Source organism: Anolis carolinensis, unplaced genomic scaffold (genome assembly GCF_035594765.1).
Source record: "Anolis carolinensis isolate JA03-04 unplaced genomic scaffold, rAnoCar3.1.pri scaffold_10, whole genome shotgun sequence".
Taxonomy (NCBI): domain Eukaryota; kingdom Metazoa; phylum Chordata; class Lepidosauria; order Squamata; family Dactyloidae; genus Anolis; species Anolis carolinensis.
In genome coordinates this window covers 3,571,534-3,599,344 of record NW_026943821.1, presented here as the reverse complement: position 1 = coordinate 3,599,344, position 27,811 = coordinate 3,571,534, and the positions used below count along the sequence as shown (strand labels likewise).

Sequence of the window (27,811 nt, the reverse complement as noted above, 5' to 3'; positions counted from 1 at the left end):
GACAAAAATTCCTTGTGCTGGCATGGCTACAGATTGTTTACAATAAAGTACTTTTGGAAACGAAAAGACTCTTCATGCCAGAATCACTAACCAATTATTGTGTATACATGTATGTTACTCAAGGTTATGTGAACATCATTCTTCTTTATCTTCTTCTAGTTACTAACAGCTTGTGTGGTGCCCAAAGGCTCTTCTACGCAGCCCCAGGTGGCCCTGCTATGACCACCGTCACAGAGTTATCATGCTAACTGTTTTGTTTTTCTCCTCTTGGCAGGGCCTCCACTGGTACGGTGTGTGCCAGTACCATGGAAAAGCTTTTCCTGCCACTTTTGATGCTTGGCACCATGGCAAAAGCTCAGCACTGCCCCGGCCGTTGCATCTGCCAGAACATCTCCCCGACGTTGACCATGCTGTGTGCCAAAACGGGCCTCCTCTTTGTGCCGCTCTCCATCGACCGGCGCACGGTGGAGCTGCGCCTGACGGACAACTTCATCACCGTCATCCGGCGGAAGGACTTCTCCAACATGACCAACCTGGTGCACCTCACTCTCTCCCGCAACACCATCAGCCAGATCATGCCCTTTGCCTTCTCCGACCTGCGTGCCTTACGGGCCCTGCACATGAACAGCAACCGCTTGGCCGCCTTGAAGAACGAGCACTTCCGAGGGCTGAGCAACCTCCGGCACCTCATCCTTGGCAACAACCAGATCAACAACATCGAGGCGTCCTCCTTTAACGAGTTCCTGTCCACCGTGGAAGACCTGGATCTTTCTTACAACAATCTGGAGACACTGCCGTGGGAAGCCATCGGGCAAATGGTGAGCCTCAACACCCTCACGCTGGACCACAACCTCATTGACTACATTGCGGAGGGCACTTTCTCCCAACTCCAGAAGCTGGTGAGGTTAGACATGACCTCCAATCGGCTCCAGAAGCTGCCCCCGGACAACCTCTTCTTGAGGGCTCAAGTGTTGGCCAACGTCCGCGGGACTCACCCTTCCTCCTTGACCATCAGCTTTGGAGGCAACCCTTTGCACTGCAACTGTGAACTTCTTTGGCTCCGGAGGTTAACGCGGGAGGACGACTTGGAGACCTGTGCATCTCCAGAGCATCTAATGGACAAGTATTTCTGGTCCATCCCCGAAGAAGAGTTCATCTGCGAGCCTCCGCTCATCACCCGCCAATACGCAACCAAGGCGTTCATCATGGAAGGACAAGGGGTGAGCCTCAAATGCAAAGCCGTGGGGGACCCAGAGCCCTCGATCCATTGGATTGCACCCGATGGCAAGTTGATCCACAACACAACTCGGGCCACGGTCTACGACAACGGCACCCTGGACGTCCTCATCACCACCTTGAAGGACAACGGTATCTTCACCTGCATTGCCTCCAATGCGGCTGGAGAGGCCACTGCCCCTGTCGAAATCTGCATCGTCCCCCTCCCTTTGCTTGTCAACAACACTGCTCACATGAAGGAACCTGACCCTGGCTCCTCTGACATCACCACCTCCTCCAAATCCGGTGCCAATGACACCAAGAACCACCTGGACAAGCGGATCGTCGCAGCCGATCTGACGTCCACCTCGGTGGTCATCCATTGGCCCTCCGAGCGGCACATCCCTGGCATCCGTATGTACCAGATCCAATACAACAGCTCCTTGGATGACTCTTTGGTTTACAGGTGAGCCAAGTGGGTTGGGGGATGATCTACTGTGTCGAGTTCACATGTCGTGTGCCACCTTGATTGTTTCATGAGGAAAGAGCACAGAAAGTGGCATCTAGGTGCTTTTTTTTTTTTTTGGTGTCAGGAGTAGCTTGAGAAACTGCAAGTCGTTTCTGGTGTAAGAGTGTTGGCCATCTACAAGGATGTTGCCCAGGGGATGCCTGGATGTTTATCATCCTTGTGGGAGGCTTCTTTCATGTCCCCATATGGAGCTGGAACTGACAGAGGGAGCTCATTCGCACTCTCCCCGGGTTGGATTTGAACCGGCAATCTTCCAGTCGGCAGTTTGCTGGGACAAAGGTTTAACCCAGTGATTCCCAAAATGGGCGCTACCGCCCCCTGGTGGGCACTGCAGCGATCCAGGGGGGCGGTGATGGCACCTATTAGGACATGGGGGTGGGGGGGAGGGGAGGGGCCTCTTCCCCAGTGCCGGAGACAGGGCTGAGCCCCGGAGGTGCCTGTTAGGACACTGGGGGTGGAGCTAGAGGAGTGGGCGTGACTTCTTCCCAAGAGCCTGAGACAGGGCTGAGCCTCTATATCTCTCCTGAGAGGCCTTTTAGAACTAAAGGGCGGGGCTAGGGAAGGGGGCGGGGCCAGGGGCGGGGCCTCTTCTCAAGAGCCCGAGACAGGCCTGAGCATCTATATATCTCCTGAGAAGCCTTTTAGAACTAAAGGGCGGGGCTAGGGAAGGGGGCGGGGCCAGGGGCGGGGCCTCTTCTACAGAGCCCGAGACAGGCCTGAGCATCTATATATCTCCTGAGAAGCCTTTTAGAACTAAAGGGCGGGGCTAGGGAAGGGGGCGGGGCCAGGGGCGGGGCCTCTTCTCAAGAGCCCGAGACAGGCCTGAGCATCTATATATCTCCTGAGAAGCCTTTTAGAACTAAAGGGCGGGGCTAGGGATGGGGCTTCTTCCCAAGAGCGTGAGACAGGGCTGAGCATCTATATCTCTCCTGAAAAGCCTTTTAGAAAATAAAGGGCGGGGCTAGAGAAGGGGGCGGGGCCAGGGGCGGGGCCTCTTCTCAAGAGCACGAGACAGGCCTGAGCATCAATATCTCTCCTGAGAAGCCTTTTAGAACTAAAGGGCGGGGCTAGGGGCGGGGCTTCTTCCCAAGAGCATGAGACAGGGCTGAGCATCTATATCTCTCCTGAAAAGCCTTTTAGAAAATAAAGGGCGGGGCTAGAGAAGGGGGCGGGGCCAGGGGCGGGGCCTCTTCTCAAGAGCACGAGACAGGCCTGAGCATCAATATCTCTCCTGAGAAGCCTTTTAGAACTAAAGGGCGGGGCTAGGGGCGGGGCTTCTTCCCAAGAGCGTGAGACAGGGCTGAGCATCTATATATCTCCTGAGAAGCCTTTTAGAACTAAAGGGTGGGGCTAGGGAAGGGGGCGGGGCCAGGGGCGGGGCCTCTTCTCAAGAGCACGAGACAGGCCTGAGCATCTATATATCTCCTGAGAAGCCTTTTAGAACTAAAGGGCGGGGCTAGGGGCGGGGCCTCTTCCCAAGAGCGTGAGACAGGGCTGAGCCTCTATACCTCCCCTGAGGCACTTGTTAGAACACGGGGGCGGGGTATGAAAGTTCAGCCCCATCAGGCAATTGGGAAGAGGCCCCGCCCCCTCCTCTGGCCCCGCCCCCTGTATCCTGGCAGGTGCCGCAGGACACAGGTGGAGGAAATAATGTGTTTTTCGCCATAAAAAGGTGCCACAAGGAGCACGGTATTTGTGAAAACACTGAAGGAAGGAGACGGATATATCCAGGCCGCTAGATAGATCAGTGCTGGAAACGCCTTGCTGACAATGTTATTGTTACAAGCCTTAAAGTCAAGCCTGGATTTATGGCATCCTTCTCTTAGTGCTTTCTTGGCCGGATTCCTTCGGAGGAGCTTTGCCATTGCCATCCTCTGAGAACAGGAGTGTTTGATATGCCTTCTTATCCAATTCTCTTCCTTGGCTAAATGGGGATTTGAAGCTCCAGAAATCAAAAACCATGTCACCTCACTCCTTGGCGATAAGTGTCCCTTCGAGTCCCCTCTCAACTTATAGCAACCCAATGAAACTACTGTATATACTCAAGTATAAGCCTAGTTTTTCAGCCTTTTTTTTTAAAGACTGAAAAAGCCCCCCTCGGCTTATACTCAGGTGAGGGTCCTGGTTGGCTTATATTTGGGTCAGCTTATACTTGAGAATATATGGTACATTTATTATTTTTTTTCTATTATTATGGGTATTATTACATTTATTATTTTTCTCTATTATTGTTACTACTATTACATTTATTTTACTCTATTTTTATTATTAGTGTTAATACATTTATTATTTCACTCTATTATTTTATTATGACACAGCAAACAAGATAGATATGCTGGATTTCGTATCACAAAATCACAAGTCGAACACTTCCCAAGTGTCTAGGACTGTGTGATGTATTTTCGGATGATGTGCGCAGATCCCAGTAGGGTGGCCTTTTGCAGTTGGCAGATCGTGATTTTGTCAATGTCTATTGTTTCCAAATGCTTTATTATTATTATTATTATTATTATTATTATTATTATTATTATTATTATTACACAGCAAACAAGATTGATATGCTGGATTTCATATCACAAAATCACAAGTCGAACACTTCCCAAGTGTCTAGGACTGTGTGATGTATTTTTGGATGATGCACGCAGATCCCAGTAGGGTGGCCTTTTGCAGTTGGCAGATCGTAATTTTGTCAATGTCTATTGTTTCCAAATGCCGGCTGAGATCTTTTGACACGGCACCCAATGCGCCGATCACCACCAAGACCACCTGCACTGGTTTCTGCCAGAGTCTTTGCAGTTCAATCTTGAGGTCCTGATAGCGGCTGAGTTTTTCCTGTTGTTTTTCGTCAATGCGACTGTCACCTGGGATGGCGACATCAATGATCCAAACCTTTTTCTTTTCCACAACTGTGATGTCTGGTGTGTTGTGTTCCAGAACTTTGTCAGTCTGGATTCGGAAGTCCCACAGTATCTTTGTGTGCTCATTTTCCAATATTTATTATTACATGTACAGTAGAGTCTCACTTATCCAACATAAACGGGCCGGCAAAATGTTAGATAAGCGAATATGTTGGATAATAAGGAGGCATTAAGGAAAAACCTATTAAACATCAAATTAAGTTATGATTTTACAAATGAAGCACCAAAACATCATGTTAGACAACAAATTTGGCAGAAAAAGTAGTTCAATACGCAGTAATGCTATGTAGTAATTACTGTATTTATGAATTTAGCACCAAAATATCATGATATATTGAAAACATTGACTACAAAAATGTGTTGGATAATCCAGAACGTTGGATAAGCGAGTGTTGGATAAGTGACTCTACTGTATTATTTTCCTGTATTTTTTTTATTATTATTATTATTATTATTATTATTATTATTATTACATGTATTATTTTACTCTATTATTATTAAAAGGATACATAAGCACATTGACATGGAAGAAGATGAGAATAATGATTTGATCAGAGTTGGACAGTCTTATCTTAAATTTTAGCTTTATATAAATATTCAAAAACATTTATCCTACTGATGCCTCAATTAATGTAATTTTATTGGTATCTATTTTTATTTCTGAAATTTACCACCCTCGGCTTATACTGGAGTCAATGTTTTCCCAGTTTTTTTGTGGTAAAATTAGGTGCCTCGGCTTATATTCGGGTCGGCTTATACTTGAGTATATACAGTAATAGGATTTCCTTAAGCAAGGAAGACTCAGAGGCGTTTGGCCAGATCTTTCTTCTGATATAGAGCCTTGTATTTCTTGGCAGCCTCTGCTTGGTTTCCAAGACCAGATGGGACATGCTGTTTTTAGGGAATACAGAAACAATGGAACCACTTAATCATGGGACTTAATCAAAAAAAGTGCAATGGAAAACATCCTGGTCCGGCTGGGCAAATTACACTATGTAACATAATTTTTGTTCCTGGGTTATGAGTGTCATTTCCTGTTGAGTTCTATCATAAAAAACATGGGAAACGTTTATTAAACTGCCAAAACTTTGTATTTGTGGGGCATCCTGCAAACACATTTTGCTATAGTTTTTCAATTAATATCTCATTGAGTCTCAACCAATTCAGCCTATATGTCATCGAAGGATTTCATGGCCGGAATCACTGGGTTGATGTGAGTTTTCCGAGCTTTATGTTCCAGAAGCATTCTCTCCTGACGTTTCACCCACTTCTATGGCAGGCATCCTCAGAAGTTGTGAGGTCTGTTGGAAATTAGGAAAGTGGGATTTATATACAGTAGAGTCTCACTTATCCAACATAAACGGGCTGGTATCCAAAATGTTGGATAATAAGGAGGGACTAAGGAAAAGCCTATTAAACATCAGTTTACATTATGATTTTACAAATTAAGCAACGAAACATTGTGTTTTACAACAAATTGACAGAAAAAAGCATTTCAATATACGGTAACGTTATGTAGTACAGTAGAGTCTCACTTATCCAACATAAACGGGCCGGCAGAAGGTTGGATAAGCGAATATGTTGGATATTAAGGAGGCATTAAGGAAAAGCCTTTTAAACATCAAATTAGGTTATGATTTTACAAATGAAGCACCAAAACATCATGTTAGACAACAAATTTGACAGAAAAAGTAGTTCAATACACAGTAATGCTATGTAGTAATTACTGTATTTATGAATTTAGCACCAAAATATCACGATATATTGAAAACATTGACTCCAAAAATGCGTTGGATAATCCAGAATGTTGGATAAGCGAGTGTTGGATAAATGAGACTCTACTGTAATTACTGTATTTATGAATTTAGCACCAAAACATCACAATGTATTGAAAACATTGACTACAAAAACATTGCCCATTAAAAGGCAAACTGTGTTGGATAATACAGAACGTTGGATAAGCGAAGGTTGGATAAGCAAGACTCTACTGTATCTGTGGAATAATGTCCAGGTTGGGAGAAAGAACTCTTGTCTGTTTGAGGCAAGTGAGAATGTTGCAATTCATCACCTTGATTAGCATTTAATGGCCTTGCAGATTCGAAGCTTGGCTGCCTCCTGGCTGAGGGAATCCTTTGTTGGGAGGTGTTAGCTGGCCCTGATTGTTTCCTTTCTGGAATTCCCAATTTCCCTGCTTTCAGAGTGTTGCTCTTTATTTACTATCCTGGAATTTCCCTGTTTTTTGAGTTTTGTTCTTTATTTACTACCCTGATTTTAATGTTTTTTAATACTGGTAGCCAGATTTTGTTCATTTTCATGGTTTCCTCCTTTCTGTTGAAAATCTCCATGTGCTTGTTGATTTCAATGGCTTCTCAACAAAGAATTCCCTCAGGCAGAAAGGAGCCAGGATTTGAAGCTACAAGGTGATTCAATACTATATCAAGCTGGCCAATTGCAACATTCACACTTGCCTCAAACAGACAAGAGTTCTTTCTCCCACCCAGGGCATTATTCCAGAGATATATAAACCCCACTTGCCTAGTTTCCAATAGACCTCACAACCTCCGAGGATGCCTGTCATAGATGTAGGTGAAATGTCAGGAGTGAATGCTTCTGGAACATGGCCAAACAGCCTGGAAGACTCACAGCAACTCAGTGATTCCAGCCATGAAAGCCTTCAGCAACACATTGCCAAAACTTTGTTTTTGTGGGACATCCTGCAACACATTTTGTTATAGTTTTTCAGTGAATATTTCATTGAGTCTCAACCACATTCAACCTTGTGTGTGGCAGCCACAAAAACAAAGTTTCTGAAGTAGAACAAGTACAGTAGAGTCTCAGTTATCCAACATTCTGGATTATCCAACGCATTTCTGTAGTCAATGTTTTCAATACATCGTGATATTTTGGTGCTAAATTTGTAAATACAGTCATTACTACATAGCATTACTGCCTATTGAACTACTTTTTCTGTCCAATTTGTTGTATAACATGATGTTTTGGTGCTTAATTTGTAAAATCATAACCTAATTTGATGTTGAATAGGCTTTTCCTTAATCCCTCCTTATTATCCAACATATTCGCTTATCCAACGTTCTGCTGGCCCGTTTATGTTGTTTATGTTGACTCTACTGTATTTTCAAAGTCAGGACCTCACAATTAAACAGGAAATAACAATATATTGGTACAGTAAAATATAGTAATTTATTACCAGTATTCTACTATGCTAATATAATATTGTATGTAAATGTAATTTGTAAGCCGCTCTGATTCCCCTTCGGGGTGAGAAGGGCGGCATATAAATGTAGCAAATAAATAAATAATAAATAAATACAGTAGAGTCTCACTTATCCAACGTTCTGGATTATCCAATGCTTTTTTGTAGTCAATGTTTTCAATACATCATGATATTTTGGTGCTAAGTTCGTAAATACAGTAATTACTACATAGCATTACTGCATATTGAACTACTTTTTCTGTCCAATTTGTTGTCTAACATGATGTTTTGGTGCTTAATTTGTAAAAGCATAACCTAATTTGATGTTTAATAGGCTTTTCCTTAATCTCTCCTTATTATCCAACATATTCGCTTATCCAACGTTCTGCTGGCCTGTTTATGTTGGATAAGTGAGACTCTACTGTACATTTAAGCTTTATTGTATGCTTGAAAGGAGCTATCCAAGGTGCTGAACCTATTGGGCTCTGGCTGTAGGACCCTGGATAGCTCCTTTCTAATCCTGAACCTTTCTACAAGTTTCATTCTCCACGGGTTTCCACTTCAATGCGGTCCCACATTGTTCTTGTTGCATTTCTAAGGCTGTTACATTATTTGGGATAATCCTGTGTATTTGCCAATTCCAGGAAAGCTTGGATGCGGTGATCCTTGTGCGGGATTGTATTTTCCCCCTTTAATTATAATGCTCTGCTTTGGGACTTATAGTGAGAACAGAAGGGGATTATAGGCAAACTTGGAAAGGAGTGAATCAATGAACTGAATCCTTTTGGCGCCTTCCTTTTGTTGTTAATTGAGAACAGAGAGACTTCCAAATCACTCTGTTCTCAACAGAGCAGCTCAGGTCTTGGTGTGGCTTCCGTGATTGGATCCATCCATCTGGAATGAAGCCTTCCTCCCCCCCCCCCCCGCCCCCCCCCCCCCCATGGCCTTCTACCTTACCTTACCCTTTTGGCACGGCACCCAATGTGCTGATCACCACCGGTACCACCTGCACTCGTTTCTTTTCCACAACTGTGATGTCTGGTGTGTTGTCTTCCAGAACTTTGTCAGTCTGGATTCGGAAGTCCCACAGTATCTTTGCGTGCTCATTTTCTAATACTTTTGCAGGTTTGTGATCCCACCAGTTCTTTCCTGCTGGGAGGTGGTACTTGAGGCATAAGTTCCAATGGATCATTTGGGCCACATGGTTTTGCCTCTGTTTGTAGTCTGTCTGTGCGATTTTCTTACAGCAGCTGAGGATATGATCCATGGTTTCGTTGGTTTCCTTGCACAGTATGCATTTTGGGTCATCAGTTGATTTTTCGATCTTGGCCTTAATTGCCTTTGTCCTGATGGCTTGCTCCTGGGCTGCAAGGACCAGGCCTTCTGTCTCCTTCTTCAGGGTCCCATTCATGAGCCATAGCCAGGTCTTCTCCTTATCAGCTTTTCCTTCAATTTTGTCAAGGAACTTTCCATGCAATGTTTTGTTGTGCCAGCTGTCAGCTCTAGTTTGTAGTGCGGTTTTCTTGTACTGGTTTTTTGTCTGCTGTGCTTTGAGGAGTTTCTGATTTTTGACTTCAATCAAAGCAGGTTCTTCCCTTTGCTTTACATATTCTGCCAGGGCATGTTCTTCTTCTTTGACTGCTTGTTTTACTTGTAAGAGTCCTCTGCCACCAGATCTTCTAGGCAGATATAGCCGGTCAACATCACTGCGAGAGAGCAGGCAATGATGAATGGTCATGAGTTTTCTTGTTTTTCTGTCCAAATTGTCCAGTTCCGCCTGTGTCCAATATATAATGCCAGCAGTATATCTTATGACAGGTATGGCCCAGGTGTTTATGGCCTTGATGGTGTTGCCTCCATTCAGCTTGCTTTTGAGAATTTTTCTGATCCATGTTCATGCTTGATGTTGTCCAGCTGTAGTATGCCCAGATATCTATAGGCCTCTGGCTGGTGACACTTTATTGTTTGGCCATTAGGCATATTTATGCCCTCACTTTCAATGATTTTTCCCTTCTTCAATGCCACTGTCGAACATTTGTCCAAACCAAACTCCATGCTGATATCAGTGCTAAAAAGTCAGACAGTGTTAGTCAAAGACTGGATTTCAGTTTCCGTTTTCCCATACAACTTCAGGTCATCCATGTACATCAGATGTGAAATTTTGTGAGATTTCTTAGATGTTTGATAGCCGAGGTTTGTTTTTTGGAAGATTGTTGACAGAGGGATCATGGCAATAATGAAAAGCAGAGGGGACAATAGTCTCCCTGGAAAATTCCTCTCCTGATGTTGACAAGTCCATAGCTTTCATTTCCAACAAACAGTTCAGTTTTCCAGTGCTCCATCATGTTTTCAATAAAGGTGCCAACGTTTTTACTGATCCCGATGGCTTCTAGGCACTTGATGATCCAGCTGTGTGGGAGTGAGTCAAAGGCCTTTTTGTAGTCAATCCATTGTTGTTGTTGTTGTTGTTGTTGTTGTTGTTATTGTTATATACATTAACAAATAAGTAGTGAAAGTCTTGGAAGGTTGCTACTTCCAACATTGATTGTATTTTTCGGCAATTCAAGAGGTTGGCTGACTGTCCCTTTAGGTCTCTTCCAACACTGTGATTCTATGGCCAGGCTACCTCTTAGTGTAGGACCCTAGCTTTGTATGGAGAGGTGGCCAAGCCCACCTCTGTGTTCTAGCTGTTGTATCCATTTCCCCATCCATGCCTCTTTTAATCCTGACCTTTCTGCCTTCTCCTAGAATGATCCCCTCCTCCAGCAAGACCTTCCTGGTCAACGACTTAGCGGCCGGCCGGGACTACGACCTGTGCGTCTTGGCTGTCTACGACGACGGGGTCACCTCCTTGACGGCCACCCGGGTGGTGGGCTGCGTCCAGTTCACCACCGAAGGGGAGGCTGCCCAGTGCCACTCGCTCCACACCCAGTTCTTGGGCGGCACCATGATCATCATCATCGGGGGCATCATCGTGGCCTCCGTCCTGGTCTTCATCATCATCCTCATGATCCGCTACAAGGTCTACAGCGGCCAGGACGAGCACAAGAAAGCCAAAGTCAGCAACGTCTACTCGCAGACCAACGGGAGCCAGCCTTCTTCCTCCTCCGCCGCCGGCGCCGTTGTGCCCCATTCGGCTTCCAAGGACAAATACGAGACTCTCCACGAGGCGCTCACCAAGGACGAAGCCAAGGAGGAGGCCCCCAACGGGCAGGACGTCCTGGCCTTGACCGAAGTGGAGAAGCGCTCGGCCAAGTTGGCCGCAGACCTCCAGACAGTGGCCGTCTTGACCTCGGAGGAGAGGAAGGTGGGCGAAGGCAGCATGACCGCCTCCTCGGTCTCCTTGTGCCTCCTCAAAGACGCCCAGCTCCGCTCCACCCTGGGGGGCAGCAGCTCGGGGCTCTTCCCCCGCGAACTGTCCAGGACTCACCACCACCGCCACTCCTTCGACGGGGACTTCTCCCTCTTCCAGAGCCACAGCTACCCCCGCCGGGCAAGGACAAAAAGACACATGTCCACCTCCCAGTTGAACTCGGAAGAGTGTCCCCTGAGCCACAGGAGGGTCACTTTTAGCAGCACAGAGTGGATGCTGGAAAGCACAGTCTGAGACGGGGCCGGGCGGGTCAATATGGGGTGGGACATAGGGGTGGGTGGGCATCAGGAACGGGCAAGGGACTGCCGGATGCACAACCAATCGGGGACAAAGGGATTGCGGGAGGGGGGCGGGGAAGATAGAAAGCAAAAGCGGGGGAACAACAGGCCGAAATACCGAGAGGAAGGGGATGCATCCGGCGCATCCCCCCAAACCTCTCCCCCCAAAAAACGACCGCTTGTTTCCAGAGTATTTTCTGCAGCGGTGCCTTAGCCAAGCCACAAAAGAGAGAGAGAGAGCGAAAGAGGGAATGAAAGTGAGGAAGGAAGGATGGAATTGTGTTGTCGAAGGCTTTCATGGCCGGGGTCACAGGGTTGTTGTATGTCTTTCGGGCTGTGTGGCCATGTTCCAGAAGCATTCTCTCCTGACGTTTCACCCACATCTATGGCAGGCATCCTCAGAGGTTGTGAGGAATATATGTCCATGTTCCAGAAGTATTCTCTCCTGACGTTTCACCCACATCTATAGCAGGCATCCTCAGAGGTTGTGAGGCATAGGCAAGGAAGGTAAATATATATATATATCTGTGGGAAGTCCAGGGTGTGACAAGAGTCCTTTGTCAGTTGGAAGCCAGCAACTCAAAGACTGTCTCCCAACTGACAAAGGACTCTTGTCACACCCTGGACTCTCCACAGATATACATTTACCTTCCATGCCTCACAACCTCTGAGGATGCCTGCCATAGATGTGGGCGAAACGTCAGGAGAGAATACTTCTGGAACATGGCCACACAGCCCAACAGATATACAACAACCCCAAGGATGGAATTGTGATTTTCAGGAAAGGAGCCTCTACGGCCCCTTCTATACTGCCATATAAAATCTAAAGTATCTGCTTTGACATGGATTATATGGCAGTGTGGACTCATATAATCCAGTTGCTTTGATAATCTGGATTATATGGCAGTTTAGAAGGGTCCTGAGTGCATCTGCACTGTAGAATGAAGGCAGTGTGGCTCCTTTTACACTGCCATATAAAATCCAGATTATATTTGACTGAACTATATGGCAGTGTAGACTCATATAATCCAGTTGTTTAGATAATCTGGATTATATGGCAGTGTAGAAGGGGCCTGAGTGCATCTGCATTGTATTATGAAGGCAGTGTGGCTCCTTTTACAATGCCATATAAAATCCAGATTATCTGCTTTGACTGGACTATATGGCAGTGTAGACTCATATAATCTAGTTCAAGGCAGATAATGTGGATTATCTGCTTTGACAATCTGGATTATATGGCAGTGTGGAAGGGGCCTGAGTGCATCTGCACTGTAGAATGAAGGCAGTGTGGCCCCTTCTACACTGCCATAAAAATCCAGATTATCTGCTTTGAACTGGACTACATGGCAGTGTAGACATATAATCCAGTTAAAAGCAGATAATGTGAATTATTTGCTTTGATAATCTGGATTATATGGTAGTGTGGAAGGGGTCTGATTGCACCTGTACCATAGAATTAAGGCAGTGTGGCCCCTTCTACACTGCCATATAAAACCCAGATCATCTGGTTTGAACTGTAGACTCATATAATCCTGTTCAAGGCAGATAATGTGAATTATCCGCTTTGATAATCTGGAATATATGGCAGTGTAGGAAGGGCCTACACCAGCAATTCTCAAACTTTGGTTTCTGGACTTCAGTTCCTAGCAATATGGCACAATGATTGGGGATTCCGGGAGATGAAGTCCAAAACTCCTGGAAGTTTTGCTGATCTATGGGATGAATGCAGTTTGGTGCCACTTGAACTGCCACAGCTCTATGCTATGGAATTGTGGGAGCTGTTGTTTGCAGAGAATGGAAAAGAGAAAGAGTAAAAACTCAAACAACAGCCCTGCTAGGTAGGAACGTAAATTACTCCTCTGACGCCTCCTTGTCCAGCGGCGCAATGGGATTGACTGTCTCAAAGGCAAGCAATTAGTTCTCATCTCCAAAACACTGCAGAGTCTTGGTCACAGTTAGCAGAGATTTTACAGCAAAGCCTCTGACCTTGTATAACAGCTTGAAATAAGCACACTTGAGCTCTGGCTTTCATCCAGGTTTATTCTTTAGTGATTGCTACATACAACTATTTACAGTTCTGCTGTCGGTATACAGGGATCCTTACAAACACAGCAAGACACACAACGAGGGTGGCGATGGATTACAAATGCAGAGAGATCCAAGGCAAAGCAGCTAAGGCTATGTTTACACTGCCATGTAATCCAGATTATCATATCAGATAATCTGCCTTTTCTTCTTTGAACTGGATTATATTTATTTATTTATTACAATATTTATATCCCGCCCTTCTCACCCAACAGGGGACAGGGCGGCTATATGAGTCTACACTGCCATCTAATCCAGTTCAGATAATCCGGATTTTATATGGCAGTGTGGATCCAGCCTATGATGGCAGAGAACAAGCACGTGGCAAAGAGGAGGTTCACATACAAGCCACTCCCATTCTTCTCTCCAAGGATCACATGAAATACGAGGGCTATCCAGAAAGTAGATTACATTTTGGAATTTAAAATGAACAAAGTATAGGAGAAAACATTTACGACATGCAGTTGAAAGCCACACCCAAATACCACTTCTCAACATTGTCGCCATTGAAATCTAGGTACTTATCATAGCGATGAATGAGCTTGGCAACTCCTTCCCCACAAAACTCTGCCACTTGTGTCCTCAAAAAGTATAGGAGAAAACATTTCTCATACGCAGTTGAAAGCCACACCCAAATACCACTTCTCAACATAGTCGCCATTGAAATCTAGGCACTTATCATAGCGATGAATGAGCTTGGCAACTCCTTCCCCACAAAACTCTGCCACTTGCGTCCTCAAAAAGTATAGGAGAAAACATTTCCCATACGCAGTTGAAAGCCACACCCAAATACCACTTCTCAACATTGTCGCCATTCAAGTCTAGGCACGTATCATAGCGATGAATGAGCTTGGCAACTCCTTCCCCACAAAACTCTGCCACTTGCTTCCTCAAAAAGTATAGGAGAAAACATTTCCCATACGCAGTTGAAAGCCACACCCAAATACCACTTCTCAACATAGTCGCCATTCAAATCTAGGCACTTATCATAGCGATGAATGAGCTTGGCAACTCCTTCCCCACAAAACTCTGCCACTTGCGTCCTCAAAAAGTATAGGATAAAACATTTCCCATACGCAGTTGAAAGCCACACCCAAATACCACTTCTCAACATAGTCGCCATTCAAGTCTAGGCACTTATCATAGCGATGAATGAGCTTGGCAACTCCTTCCCCACAAAACTCTGCCACTTGCGTCCTCAAAAAGTATAGGATAAAACATTTCCCATACGCAGTTGAAAGCCACACCCAAATACCACTTCTCAACATAGTCGCCATTCAAGTCTAGGCACTTATCATAGCGATGAATGAGCTTGGCAACTCCTTCCCCGCAAAACTCTGCCACTTGCGTCCTCAACCAGCTGGTCACACCTTCCTGCAGCTTATTTATTTATTTACTTACAGTATTTAATATTTCGCTCTTCTCACCCCGAAGGGGACTCAGGGTGGGTCACATTATATACATATAGGGCAAACATTCAGTGCCCATACACACATAGAACTGAGACAGAGACAGACGCAGAGGCAATTTAACCTTCTCCCTGTTCAATTCTGGCTACAGGGGGGAGCAGCTGCTTCATCATCCACTGTGACAGCACTTCCTCATTCCAACGTCGTAAATTAGTTAAATTTGCCTCCCCACTTTATAAGTGGTACCTTATTTCCTACTTGATAGATGCATTTATTTATTTATTTATTTACATCACTTTTACCCCGCCTTTCTCCCCGAGGGGACTCAAAGCGGCTTACAATAAATAGGCAAAAATTCAATGTCTAAAAACAATGTAAAAACAACAATTCGTATAAAAAATCTTCAAAACAAGAATTCATGTAAAACAGATAATTCATATAAAACTATCTTTTGGGTTGCTAGGTCAGCAACGAGCAGGGGCTATTTTTTTATTTTTTAATTGACGGGTGCTCACCCTGCCTCGAACCCATGACCTCATGGTCAGAGTGATTTATTGCAGCAGGCTGCTCACCAGCCTGCGCCACAGCCCCACCCCGGCTGCGCATCGTCACCAAAACGCTGCGTTGAGGACGCAAGCGGCAGAGTTTTGTGGGGAAGGAGTTTCCAAGCTCATTCTATGAAAAGTGCCTAGATTTGAATGGCGACTATGTTGAGAAGTGATATTTGGGTGTGGCTTTCAACTACATATGGTAAATGTTTTCTCCTATACTTTTTTAGGATACAAGCGGCAGAGTTTGGTGGGGAAGTAGTTGCCAAGCTCATTCATCGCTATGATAAGTGTCTAGATTTGAATGGTGACTATGTTGAGACATGGTGTTTGGGTGCAGCTTTCAACTGCATATGGGAAATGTTTTCTCCTATACTTTGTTCATTTTTAATTCCAAAACATAATCTACTCATAACTCAGCTGTCCCTCTACAACAGGTATGGGCAAACTTGGCCCCTCCGGGTGTTTTGGACTTCAACTCCCACAATTCCTAACAGCCTACCGGCTGTTAGGAATTGTGGGAGTTGAAGTCCAAAACACCCGGAGGGACAAAGTTTGCCCATGCCTGTTCTAGAATCACATCTCTACTTTATGAACCCTTTCCGAGGAATGTTGTGAACACATGTCCATAAGAACTGTATTTTCCCACACACTAAAGGTACAGTAGAGTCTCACTTATCCAACATAAACGGGCCGGCAGAACGTTGGATAAGCGGATATGTTGGATAATAAGGAGGCATTAAGGAAAAGCCTATTAAACATCAAATTAGGTTATGATTTTACAAATTAAGCACCAAAATATCATGTTAGACAACAAATTGGACACAAAAAGTAGTTCAATGTGCAGTAAATGCTATGTAGTAATTACTGTATTTACGAATTTAGCACCAAAATATCACGATGTATTGAAAACATTGACTACAAAAATGCGTTGGATAATCCAGAAGCTTGGATAAGCGAGCCTTGGATAAGTGAGACTCTACTGTAATAGAGTAAAATAATACAGCCCCGGTGGCGCAGTGTGTTAAAGCGCTGAGCTGCTGAACTTGCAGACCGAAAGGTCCCAGGTTCAAATCCTGGGAGCAGAGTGAGCACCCGCTGTTAGCCCCAGCTTCTGCCAACCTAGCAGTTCGAAAACATGCAAATGTGAGTAGATCAATAGGTACCGCTCCGGTGGGAAGGTGACGGCGCTCCATGCAGTCATGCCAGCCACATGACCGGGAGATGTCTATGGACAACGCTGGCTCTTCGGCTTAGAAATGGAGATGAGCACCAACAACAAATTTGACAGAAAAAGTAGTTCAATAGGCAGTAATGCTATGTAGTAATTACTGTATTTACACATTTAGCACCAAAATATCAATGTATTGAAAACATTGACTACAAAAATGCGTTGGATAATCCAGAACGTTGGATAAGCGAGTGTTGGATAAGTGAGACTCTACTGTACATGCAATGCATTCCTATCTAATTCAGCCAAGAGAGAAGGCCTTGGAAAATTACAATTCCAGGGAATCCCATAAGCATTGAGCCTTGGTGGTTAATTAAAGTGGTGCCAAACTGCATTCATTCCACAGTGTAGATGCAATGATGAAGAAAAAGAGGTTCAATGGGGTGGGCATAGGGAAAATTATAAGGCGAAAGGTGGCCAAGGAGAGAGACGCATATGCACAAACGACACGAAATTAAACCAAGACCCCCCCCCTTTCCCGGTTTTCCCCTCCTTATGCATTAATAACCGTTCCAATAAAGAAGAAGGAAGCCGATTTCAGGACTGAATAAAATAAAAAATGTTGGGATTTGGGGGCGTTTTGGGGAGACAGGCGCCGAACCAATTCCCAAATGAGATGATTCGGTTCCACTATTTATTGTATCTGGCTGGTCTAGATAAAAGAAAAATCTGTGTTTGGTGTGTTCATTACGGGAAAAGTCATTTGGATCCATGGACCCACCTCTTTCCCCCTTTGTGATCCTTATCTCTGTCCCTTTCCCTCCAAAGATATCTTCAGCCTCGTGCCCCAATTCTCACGATTGAGAACATTCCCCAAAACCCGTTGGCTTCTTCTCCACAGAGCCTTGGAAATAACATCCTCTCCCCAGTTCCATATTTCCGGCAAATATCCGGAGTTCTACCTCCCCAACATATCTCCCGTTTCCCCAGATTTCGTCTCCCGATTCCCAATATCCACGACTCCATCCCAAGCCCATGACTTCTTGCAAAGTTGACAACAGCCCCAACGTTTGAGTGTTGAACACAAGTTTTTACATTAAAAACCTGTGCCTGCCGCGCCCTCCCATTGCTCCAAACTGGTCCCGTCCCCCCCGCCTCCATTATCCATCCTTCTTCCTCCCAGTTAACCCCAGTTCCAACCAGTTCCTCCATCAACATGGTGCGGCTGCTTTTCGGAGGTGATTAAATCTTTTGTGTGTGAACCGCGGCCTGGGTCTGGCTTATGTTTTCCGTTTTTAAAAGGGGGGATTTTCAACGGAGGGGGTGTATATATATGGCTAGATCTACACTGCCATATGAGTCCAGTTAGATTCATATAATGCAATTTAACTGGGATTTTCAAAGAAGGGGAGAAGGATCAGCTGGATCTACACTGCCGTATAAAAACAGTTTGAAACTGTATTATATGGTCAGTGTAGACCAGTGATTCCCAAAGTGGGCGCTACCGCCCCCTGGTGGGCGTTGCTGCAGCGATCCAGGGGGTGGTGATGACACCTATTAGGAGATGGGGGCGGGGCCAGGGGAGGGGCGGGGCCTCTTCCCAAGTGCGGGAGACAGGGCTGAGCCCCTGAGGTGCCTGTTAGGACACGGGGCGGAGCTAGAGGAGTGGGCGTGGCTTCTTCCCAAGAGCCCGAGACAGGGCTGAGCCTCTGTACCTCTCCTGAGAGGCCTTTTAGGACTAAAGGGAGGGGCTGGGGCGGGGCCTCTTCCCAAGAGCATGAGATAGGGCTGAGCCTCTATATTTCTCCTGAGAGGCCTTTTAGGACTAAAGGGAGGGGCTAGGGATGGGGGCGGGGCCTCTTCCCAAGACAGGGCTGAGCCTCTACATTTCACCTGAGAGGCCTTTTAGGACTAAAGGGAGGGGCAGGGGCGGGGCCTCTTCCCAAGAGCATGAGATAGGGCTAAGCCTCTATATTTCTCCTGAGAGGCCTTTTAGGACTAAAGGGAGGGGCTAGGGATGGGGGCGGGGCCTCTTCCCAAGACAGGGCTGAGCCTCTACATTTCACCTGAGAGGCCTTTTAGGAATAAAGGGCAGGGCTAGGGGCAGGGGCGGGGCCTCTTCCCAAGAGCCTGAGACAGGGCTGAGCTTCTATATTTCTCCTGAGAGGCTTTTTAGGACTAAAGGGCGGGGCTAGGGGTGGGGGCGGGGCCTCTTCCCAAGATCCCGAGACAGGGCTGAGCCTCTATATCTCTCCTGAGAGGCCTTTTAGGAATAAAGGGCAGGCTAGGGGCAGGGGCGGGGCCTCTTTCCAGGAGCCTCTGTACACCTCCACTGAGGCACTTGTTAGAATACGGGGGTGGGGTATAGAGGTTCAGCCCCGTCAGGCACTTGGGAAGAGGCCCCGCCCCCTCCTCTAGCCCCGCCCTATGTGTCCTGGCAGGCACCGCAGGACAGGGATAGAAGCTCAGCCCTGCCTCAGAGCTCGTAACTCCGCCCATCCCAGTCCTGGCCGCCCATTTGTGGCCCCACCAACTCCCCCTCCCAGCCCTGCATCTTGGACTAGGGGAGAGGCTCAGCCCCGCCCTCTTGAGCAGAAGCCACGCCCACTCCTCTAAGCCACACACCCCTTTCCGGGGGGCGCTGAGTCGTATTTTTTCTGGAAAGGGGGCGGTAGGCCAAATACGTTTGGGAACCACTGGTGTAGATCCATATTATTTATTTATTTATTTACAGTATTTATATTTTGCCCTTCTCACCCCGAAGGGGACTCAGAACGGATTACAACACACATATAGATGGCAAACATTCAATGTCATTATTACACATATGTTATATGTCATTATTAGGCATTATTCAATATACAACAGATACAGACAGGCAATAGAGGCAATTTAACGTTTTCCGGCTTCATATAATGCAGTGCAGTGCAGCTAATTGCATTATATAGTTAATTTAGACCCATGTATGTGGCTGAATCTACACTGCTGTATAACACAGTTTCAAACTGTATCATTATTATTATTACTATTATTATTTATACAAATCAGATTGGCCTAGGTATATATAACACAGCCAGGCATTGAAGCTGCAAGGCTGTTCGGTGCAATTTAACCAGACCAACAAAGGATTGGTAGAAGGTGACCAGGCTTTGAAGCAGTGATACTACTCTGTACTATTGAAGCTGGCCAACTAAAGATTCCCCTAGGTAGCAAGCAGCCAGGCTTTGAAGCAGCGAGGCTATTCAATGCAATTCTAGCAGCCCAAAAAACCATTCCTCTAGAACGCAAGTACTCAGCCTTCCAAGCAGGAAGCCTATTCCGTTGCATTCTAACTCACCATACAAGGATTCCCATAAGAAAAGAACAGCCAGGCTTTGAGGCTGCAAGGCTATTCACTGCTATTCCACTGGCCAACAAAGGATTCCCATAAGCCACAGCAACGCATGGCTGGGCACAGCTAGTTGAAATACAGTAGAGTCTCAATTATCCAAGACTCGCTTATCCAAGGTTCTGGATTATCCAAGGCATTTTAGTAGTCAATGTTTTCAATACATCGTGATATTTTGGTGCTAAATTCGTAAATACAGTAATTACAACATAACATTACTGCATATTGAACTACTTTTTCTGTCAAATTTGTTGTATAACATGACGTTTTGGTGCTTAATTTGTAAAATCATAACCTAATTTGATGTTGAATAGGCTTTTCCTTAATCCCTCCTTATTATCCAACATATTCGCTTATCCAACGTTCTGCCGGCCCGTTTATGTTGGATAAGTGAGACTCTACTGTATATTGACCTGCATTATTTGGGTCTACATTGACCATATAATGCAGTTACCTGAATTGCACTCCATTATATGGGTCTACACTGACCATATGATACAGTTTCAATTTGTTTTTATATAGCAGTGTAGATCCAGCCTATTTTAGATGACTAGAGTGTTATGTTTTTTAAAAAATAAGGTCAATCTTGAAGCTCAGAGAAGTCATCATTGAATTTCAATTACATCCACCACGTTGCTGTATCCCGCCCGCATGACACATATTTTCGGCACAATCCGGATAATGTACAACATCAATGAAGCAATCCAGACGCCTCCAGAAGTTAAAATGCCACCGATCCAATTATTATTATTATTAATTAAGCCTCTATGTCATTTTAATTTTTAAAAAATGAGATCAGCAGCATAATTGTCAGCCTTTTCTCTGAGTCATCGGTCCGCATCCATTTGCACAAATGGATTAATGCACAAATCGGATACTAATAAGAAAGCGGCTCCTGGAAGTGGGTTGTTTTTCGAGCATTTCCTCTTAAGCACCTGAGCCAAATGACGCCCTCCAAGTAAAACCCCGATGATTCAAAGCAAGGCTCTCTGCTGTTTAAGAGCAGAATTTATAGCTGAGTAATCGACTGAGTAAGACTCGAATGCTGTTAGTGACATGAACACGATCTACACTGCCTTATAATGCAATTCGAGTGCCATTATATGGTCAGCGTAGATCCGTATGGTGCAGTTCAGACTGCATGGTATGGATCTATACTGACCATTTACTAGCCACACTACAGAATTAAAGCAGTTTAATGCCATGGCTCCATGCCATGGTACACTGGAATTTGTAGTTCTGTACATTAAAGAGCCCCGGAGCCCCGGTGGCGAAGTGTGTTAAAGCACTGATCTGCTGAACTTGCAGACCGAAAGGTCCCAGGTTCAAATCCCGGGAGCAGAGTGAGCACCTGCTGTTAGCTCCAGCTCCTGCCAACCTAGCAGTTCGAAAACATGCACATGTGAGTAGATTAATAGGTACCGCTCCTGCAGGAAGGTAACGGCACTCCATGCAGTCATGCCGGCCACGTGACCCTGGAGGTGTCTACGGACAACGCCAGTTCTTCAGCTTAGAAATGGGGATGAGCACCAACCCCCAGAGTGTGAGTAGATCAATAGGTACCGCTCCAGCGGGAAGGTAACGGCGCTCTATGTAGTCATGACCTTGGAGGTGTCTACGGAAAACGCCGGCTCTTCGGCTTAGAAATGGAGATGAGCACCAACCCCCCAGAGTGTGAGTAGATCAATAGGTACTGCTCCAGCAGGAAGGTAACGGCGCTCTATGTAGTCATGACCTTGGAGGTGTCTACGGAAAACGCCGGCTCTTCGGCTTAGAAATGGAGATGAGCACCAACCCCCCAGAGTGTGAGTAGATCAATAGGTACCGCTCCAGCAGGAAGGTAACGGCGCTGTATGTAGTCATGACCTTGGAGGTGTCTACAGACAACGCCGGCTCTTCGGCTTAGAAATGGAGATGAGCACCAACCCCCCAGAGTGTGAGTAGATCAATAGGTACTGCTCCAGCGGGAAGGTAATGGCGCTCCATGTAGTCATGACCTTGGAGGTGTCTACGGACAACGCCGGCTCTTCGGCTTAGAAATGGAGATGAGCACCAACCCCCCCCCCAGAGTGTGAGTAGATCAATAGGTACTGCTCCAGCGGGAAGGTAATGGCGCTCCATGTAGTCATGACCTTGGAGGTGTCTACGGACAACTCCGGCTCTTCAGCTTAGAAATGGAGATGAGCACCAACCCCCAGAGTCGGTCACGACTGGACTTAACGTCAGGGGAAAACCTTTACCTTTACCTTTTTACATTAAAGAGCTCTGGTGCCACGACAAACTTCCATTCCCAGGATTCCATTGAAATGTCAGCCCTTTCTTTTCCTGGGAGTTGTAGTCTTTGAATCACTGGGAAGCCAAAGGTGCCACTGTCTCAGCCACTCATTTGAATACGTTCAGATTTTTGAGTATTTCAGATTTTCACATACAGTAGAGTCTCACTTATCCAACATAAACTGGCCGGCAGAACGTCGGATAAGCGAATATGTTGGATAATAAGGAGGGATTAAGGAAAAGCCAATTAAACATCAAATTACATGATGATTTTACAAATTACGCACCAAAACATCATGTTATACAACAAATTTGATAGAAAAAGTAGTTCAATACGCAGTAATGCTATGTAGTAATTACTGTATTTACGAATTTAGCACAAAAATATCACAATGTATTGTAAACATTGACTACAAAAATGCATTGGATAATCCAGAACATTGGATAAGTGAGACTCTACTGTACTGTATTTACGAATTTAGCACCAAAACATCACAATCTATTGAAAAGATTGACTACAAAAATATTGACTTCTAAAAGGCAGACTGCGTTGGATAATCCAGAATGTTGGGTAAGCGAATGTTGGATAAATGAGACTCTACTGTAATGATGATCAGGGATAAGTCTACACTGCGGAATTAATGCGATTCAATGCCACTTTAGCTACCGTGGCTCAATGCTATGAAATCCTGGTACAGTAGAGTCTCACTTATCCAACAATCACTTATCCAACGTTCTGGATCATCCAACGCATTTTTGTAGTCAATGTTCTCAATACATCGTGATATTTTGGTGCTAAATTCGTAAATACAGTAATTACTACATAGCATTACTGTGTATTGAACTACTTTTTCTGTCCAGTTTGTTGTTAAACATGATGTTTTGGTGCTTAATTTGTAAAATCATAACCTAACTTGATGTTTAATAGACTTTTCCTTAATCTCTCATTATTATCCAACATATTTGCTTATCCAACATTCTGCTTGCCCGTTTATGTTGGATAAATGAGACTCTACTGCATTTGGAGTTTGGTGAGGCACCAACACTCATTGGCAGAGAAGACTAAAGACCTTGTAAAACTATAACTCCCAGCCTCCAGGTTCGGAAACCACTTGTTACCCTTTACGGTAGCAAATTCCACGGTTTGCTTGTGCACAAAGAGAGCCCCTTTCTATCTTCCTTCCTTTCTTCCATCTACCATTTACCGCCATTTCCAAGCATTAGGAGAAACGAGGAAATGCGCCTCCCCCCATCATATTAAGTGCACATTTTGGCCGAGTATTCTTGTAAAAATGAAGATTAATGGGGAAATGTGATGGGACAGAGTTAGGCGTGAACCCGTGCGGAAGTAACACAAGCCAGAAATAGCTTTAATCTAGCCTTCCCTCGGAAAAAAATGGCTTTCAAGGGACTTCAAATGTCAGCGTTCGGAGAAGGCTTGGATACCATTAGTGTGTTCTTTGGGGCTTTCTAGCACATTTCAGAAGTGCGCAGAGGCAGTCTATGCGCCTGTGTATATCCTGGTCCCAATCAATTATAGCTTACCTCATGATTTTTTAATTATTATAATTATTATTATTATTGCTACCCTTATTGTTGTTAAGGAGCTGCTGAAATTGCTGACTGCAAGGTTGACGGTTCGAAACTGGTGAGCGGGGTGAGCTCCTGCTGTTAGCCCCAGCTTCTGCCAACCTAGCAGTTCGAAAACACGCAATGTGAGTAGATCAATAGGTTACCTCTGGCGGGACGGTAACAGTGCTCCATTTATTTATTTACAGTATTTATATTCCGCCCTTCTTTCTCACCCCGAAGGGGACGCAGGGCGGATCACATTGTACACATATAAGGCAAACATTCAATGCCCATAAACACATAGAACCGAGACAGAGACAGACGCAGAGGCAATTTAACCTTCTCCTGAGGGGGTGTTCGATTCCGGCCACAGGGGGGAGCAACTGCTTCATCATTCACTGCGACAGCACTTCCTCATTCCAATGTCGGCTGGATGATTTTTTTTTTATGGAGTTATAAATTAGTTAAATTAGCCTCCCTGCTTTATAAGTGGTACCTTAATTGATAGATGCAACTATCTTTCAGGTTGCTAGGTCAGCAACGAGCAGGGGATATTTTTTATTTTTTAATTGTCGGGTGCTCACCCCGCCACGGACTGGCCTCGAACTCATGACCTCATGGCCAGAGTGATTTATTGCAGCTGGCTGCTCACCAGCCTGCGCCACAGTCCAGCCCTGCATGCAGTCATGTCTATGGCCACATGACCTTGGAGGTGTCTATGGACAACGCCGGCTCTTCGGCTTAGATATGGAAATGAGCACCAACCCCCAGAGTCGGACATGACTGGACTTAATGTCAGGGGGAAACCTTTATTACCTTTATTGTTGTAAATGTCACTGGCTGCATCTACACTATCGAATTAATGCATTAAGGACAGCTTTGAGAGCAATTGTCCAAAGTTATGTGGTTTTGATGTCACACTGTAACAAGGTCTCTCATAGCCAACTTAGAACTAGCTATGTGACTACATCACAAACCCAATTCAGAGCAAGGGCAAAGTGAAGAAAGTACTGTGAAATCATTGTACCGAAAAGTGAGGGCAGCTTTCAGAGAGCGCTTGGTTTTGGTGCATTTATTATTTCTCGTAGTCAGCCATAACTGGCTATATCACATTTTAAAGACAATTTAGAGCAAGAGCAGGATGATAAACATGGAAGTCTTAAGAAATAAATGTATTAGGAATTAAGGACAGATTTCAAAGAGCAATTGTCCAATGATACCAACTTTTGATGCCATGGTGTGATGACGTCTCTCATAGCCAACTAGAAGTGGCTATGAGAGGACACCCTGAAGCCAATTCAGAACAAGGGCAAAGTGAAAAACTTGGAGATACTATAATATCAATGTGCCAAGAACCAAGACTAGCTGTAAATGCGTAGTTTTCTGAGTGTGTTTCGTTTTAATGTCTAAACATCACAGTGTCATAGCCAACCAGAACTGGCTATGCAACAACATCACAAGGCCAATTCAGAGCAAGGGCAGGGTGAAGAACTTGGAAGTATTACAAAATCAATATACCATGAACTAAGAATTGCTGTATATGAGCCGTTTTCTGGGGCTATTTGTTTTGGATGTCATAATGTGACAATGCCTTTTGTAGCCCGCCACAACAGGCATTATGACATTTTGAAGCCAATTCAGAGTAAGGGCAGGATGGAGAATGTGGAAGTACCATGAAATTCTTATACCAAGAATTAAGGAGTGCTTTCTATACCAGGAACTAAAAATAGCTACAAATGAGTAAATTTCTGCTTTGTTTTGACGTCATAATGGGATGACGTCTCTCATAACCAAACGGAACGGGCTCTGCAATCAAATCACGATGCCAATTCAGAGCAAGGGCAGGATGGAGAATGTGGAAGTACCATGAAATTCTTATACCAAGAATTAAGGAGTGCTTTCTATACCAGGAACTAAAAATAGCTGCAAATGAGTAAATTTCTGGTTTGTTTTGACGTCATAACGGGATGATGTCTCTCATAGCCAACTAGAAGGGGCTATGAGAGGACACCCTGAAGCCAATTCAGAACAAGGGCGAGATACTATGACATCAATGTGCCAAGAACTAAGACTAGCTGTAAATGAGTAGTTTTCTGAGTGTGTTTTGTTTCAATGTCTAAACATCACAGTGTCATAGCCAACCAGAATTGGCTATGCAACAACATCACAAGGCCAATTCAGAGTAAGGGCAGGATGGAGAATGTGGAAGTTCCATGAAATTCTTATACCAAGAATTAAAGAGTGCTTTCTATACCAAGAACTAAAAATAGCTGCAAATAAGTAAATTTCTGCTTTGTTTTGATGTCATAATGGGATGACGTCTCTCATAACTGACCGGAATGGGCTCTGCGATCAGATCACAATGCCAATTCAGAGCAAGGGCAGGATGGAGAATGTGGAAGTACCATGAAATATTATACCAAGCATAAAGGAGTGCTTTCTATACCAAGAACTAAAAATAGCTGCAAATGGGTACATTTCTGCTTTGTTTTGACGTCATAGCCAATCAGAATGGGCTTTGTGATCAGATCACTAGGCATGTCCAATCGATGAAAAAAATGTTTCAATTCTCGTTTCTAAAGTAGGGGGTGCTGGCACTTCGATATAGAAAGTATTTCCGATTTTTTCACCCAAAAATTTCGGATATTTCCGAAAATTCATAATGATTCTAAATGTTTCTAAAATGGTGGGTGCGCATGCGCAATCGCTAAAAAAAAAAAGGAACCGAGGGGGGGGGGGAACTTTTACAGGGCTCTCCCGCCCTCATTTCTTGAGCTATCCTCATCAACCCTAGCCCCCACCTTTCGTCCATCGTGGAAGCTTCTGATTGGCTGGGGAGCGGCAGCCATGTTAGGCTGCGCTAAGCTCCCATTCTAGGTAGGTTGCAGAAACAAAAAAAAATTTTAAAAATTTTTTTAAAAATATATTTTTTAAAAATTTGGGGGGGGGAAAAATTAACGAAACAATTAAGAGACAATTAGAGAATGGGCCAACAATGGTTCGAATTACATTGCTGGTTGTGCTGTGAGACAATGTCTCGGAATGCGTATCAAAAAGCGAGAACAATCCGAAATAATTCCGATATACGATTCAAAACGATTTTTTGGACATATCTACAGATCACGATGCCAATTCAGAGCAAGGGCAGGGCGAATAACTTGGAATTTTGATCAAATCAAAGGGCCAGTCTGTAAAAGAGCAGTTCCCCAATGGTGAAGGGTTATAATATTTCTCTCTCTTCCAAAAATGTTGCAGACTTCTCAGAAGCCTTTTCTCTGCCGTGTCCCCATCCTGCGACAGCTCTTCGTCTCCCAGCCGTCGACGGCAGAGCGGCTAATTGCCTTTTTTGCAATTGCTATTTCGGCACACAAGCTCTGCGGCTTCATTGAAATGCATTTCCCAATTATCAGAGGGACCAGGCGCAATGGCAGCACTGCGGAGGCCATACATCCTCGGGAAGGAGGCCTGCCTTCGGCTGGACCAGAGGCAATGAAGACAAGGAGAGATGTTTCCTCCTCCCTTCTGTGTATTCCAGGACTCATTTGTTTTCAGGCTTTAGCTCACCCCCGAGTTCAAGGGAATGAGCCGCCTTCGCATGAGTAGGCATTTACAGCATCATTAAGGGAGCCTTGGCTGCATCAATCACGGAGGGCAAGCTGAAAAACAGGTGAAGGCTCACCTTTGTCGCTGCCCGCCTCCAGCCATAGTTGTTTCGGTGTTTATTTTCTAGATATAAAATGAGATATTTGCAAGCTTAAGATCGCCTGGAGACTTCTGCCTTTGCACAGGGTCAATAGAAGCGGGCCAAGCAGAGTGGTTTCATCCCTGGACTATGAT

At 44.9% G+C, this 27,811-nt stretch overlaps 1 protein-coding gene across 2 annotated transcripts in view; it reads left to right on the top strand.

Moving 5' to 3' along the window:
• The window catches only part of LOC100558967 (leucine-rich repeat and fibronectin type III domain-containing protein 1), a 157,415-nt gene extending 139,408 nt beyond the window's left edge, over positions 1–18,007 (top strand). For both annotated transcript variants that reach the window (XM_062962903.1, XM_062962902.1), the window contains exons 2-3: positions 275–1,681; positions 10,625–18,007. In XM_062962903.1, coding sequence (XP_062818973.1) covers positions 306–1,681; positions 10,625–11,483 — 2,235 coding nt within the window. In that variant the 5' untranslated portion in view covers positions 275–305 and the 3' untranslated portion in view covers positions 11,484–18,007. The remainder of the gene's footprint in view (positions 1–274; positions 1,682–10,624) is intronic.
• The last annotated feature ends 9,804 nt before the right edge of the window (positions 18,008–27,811 follow it).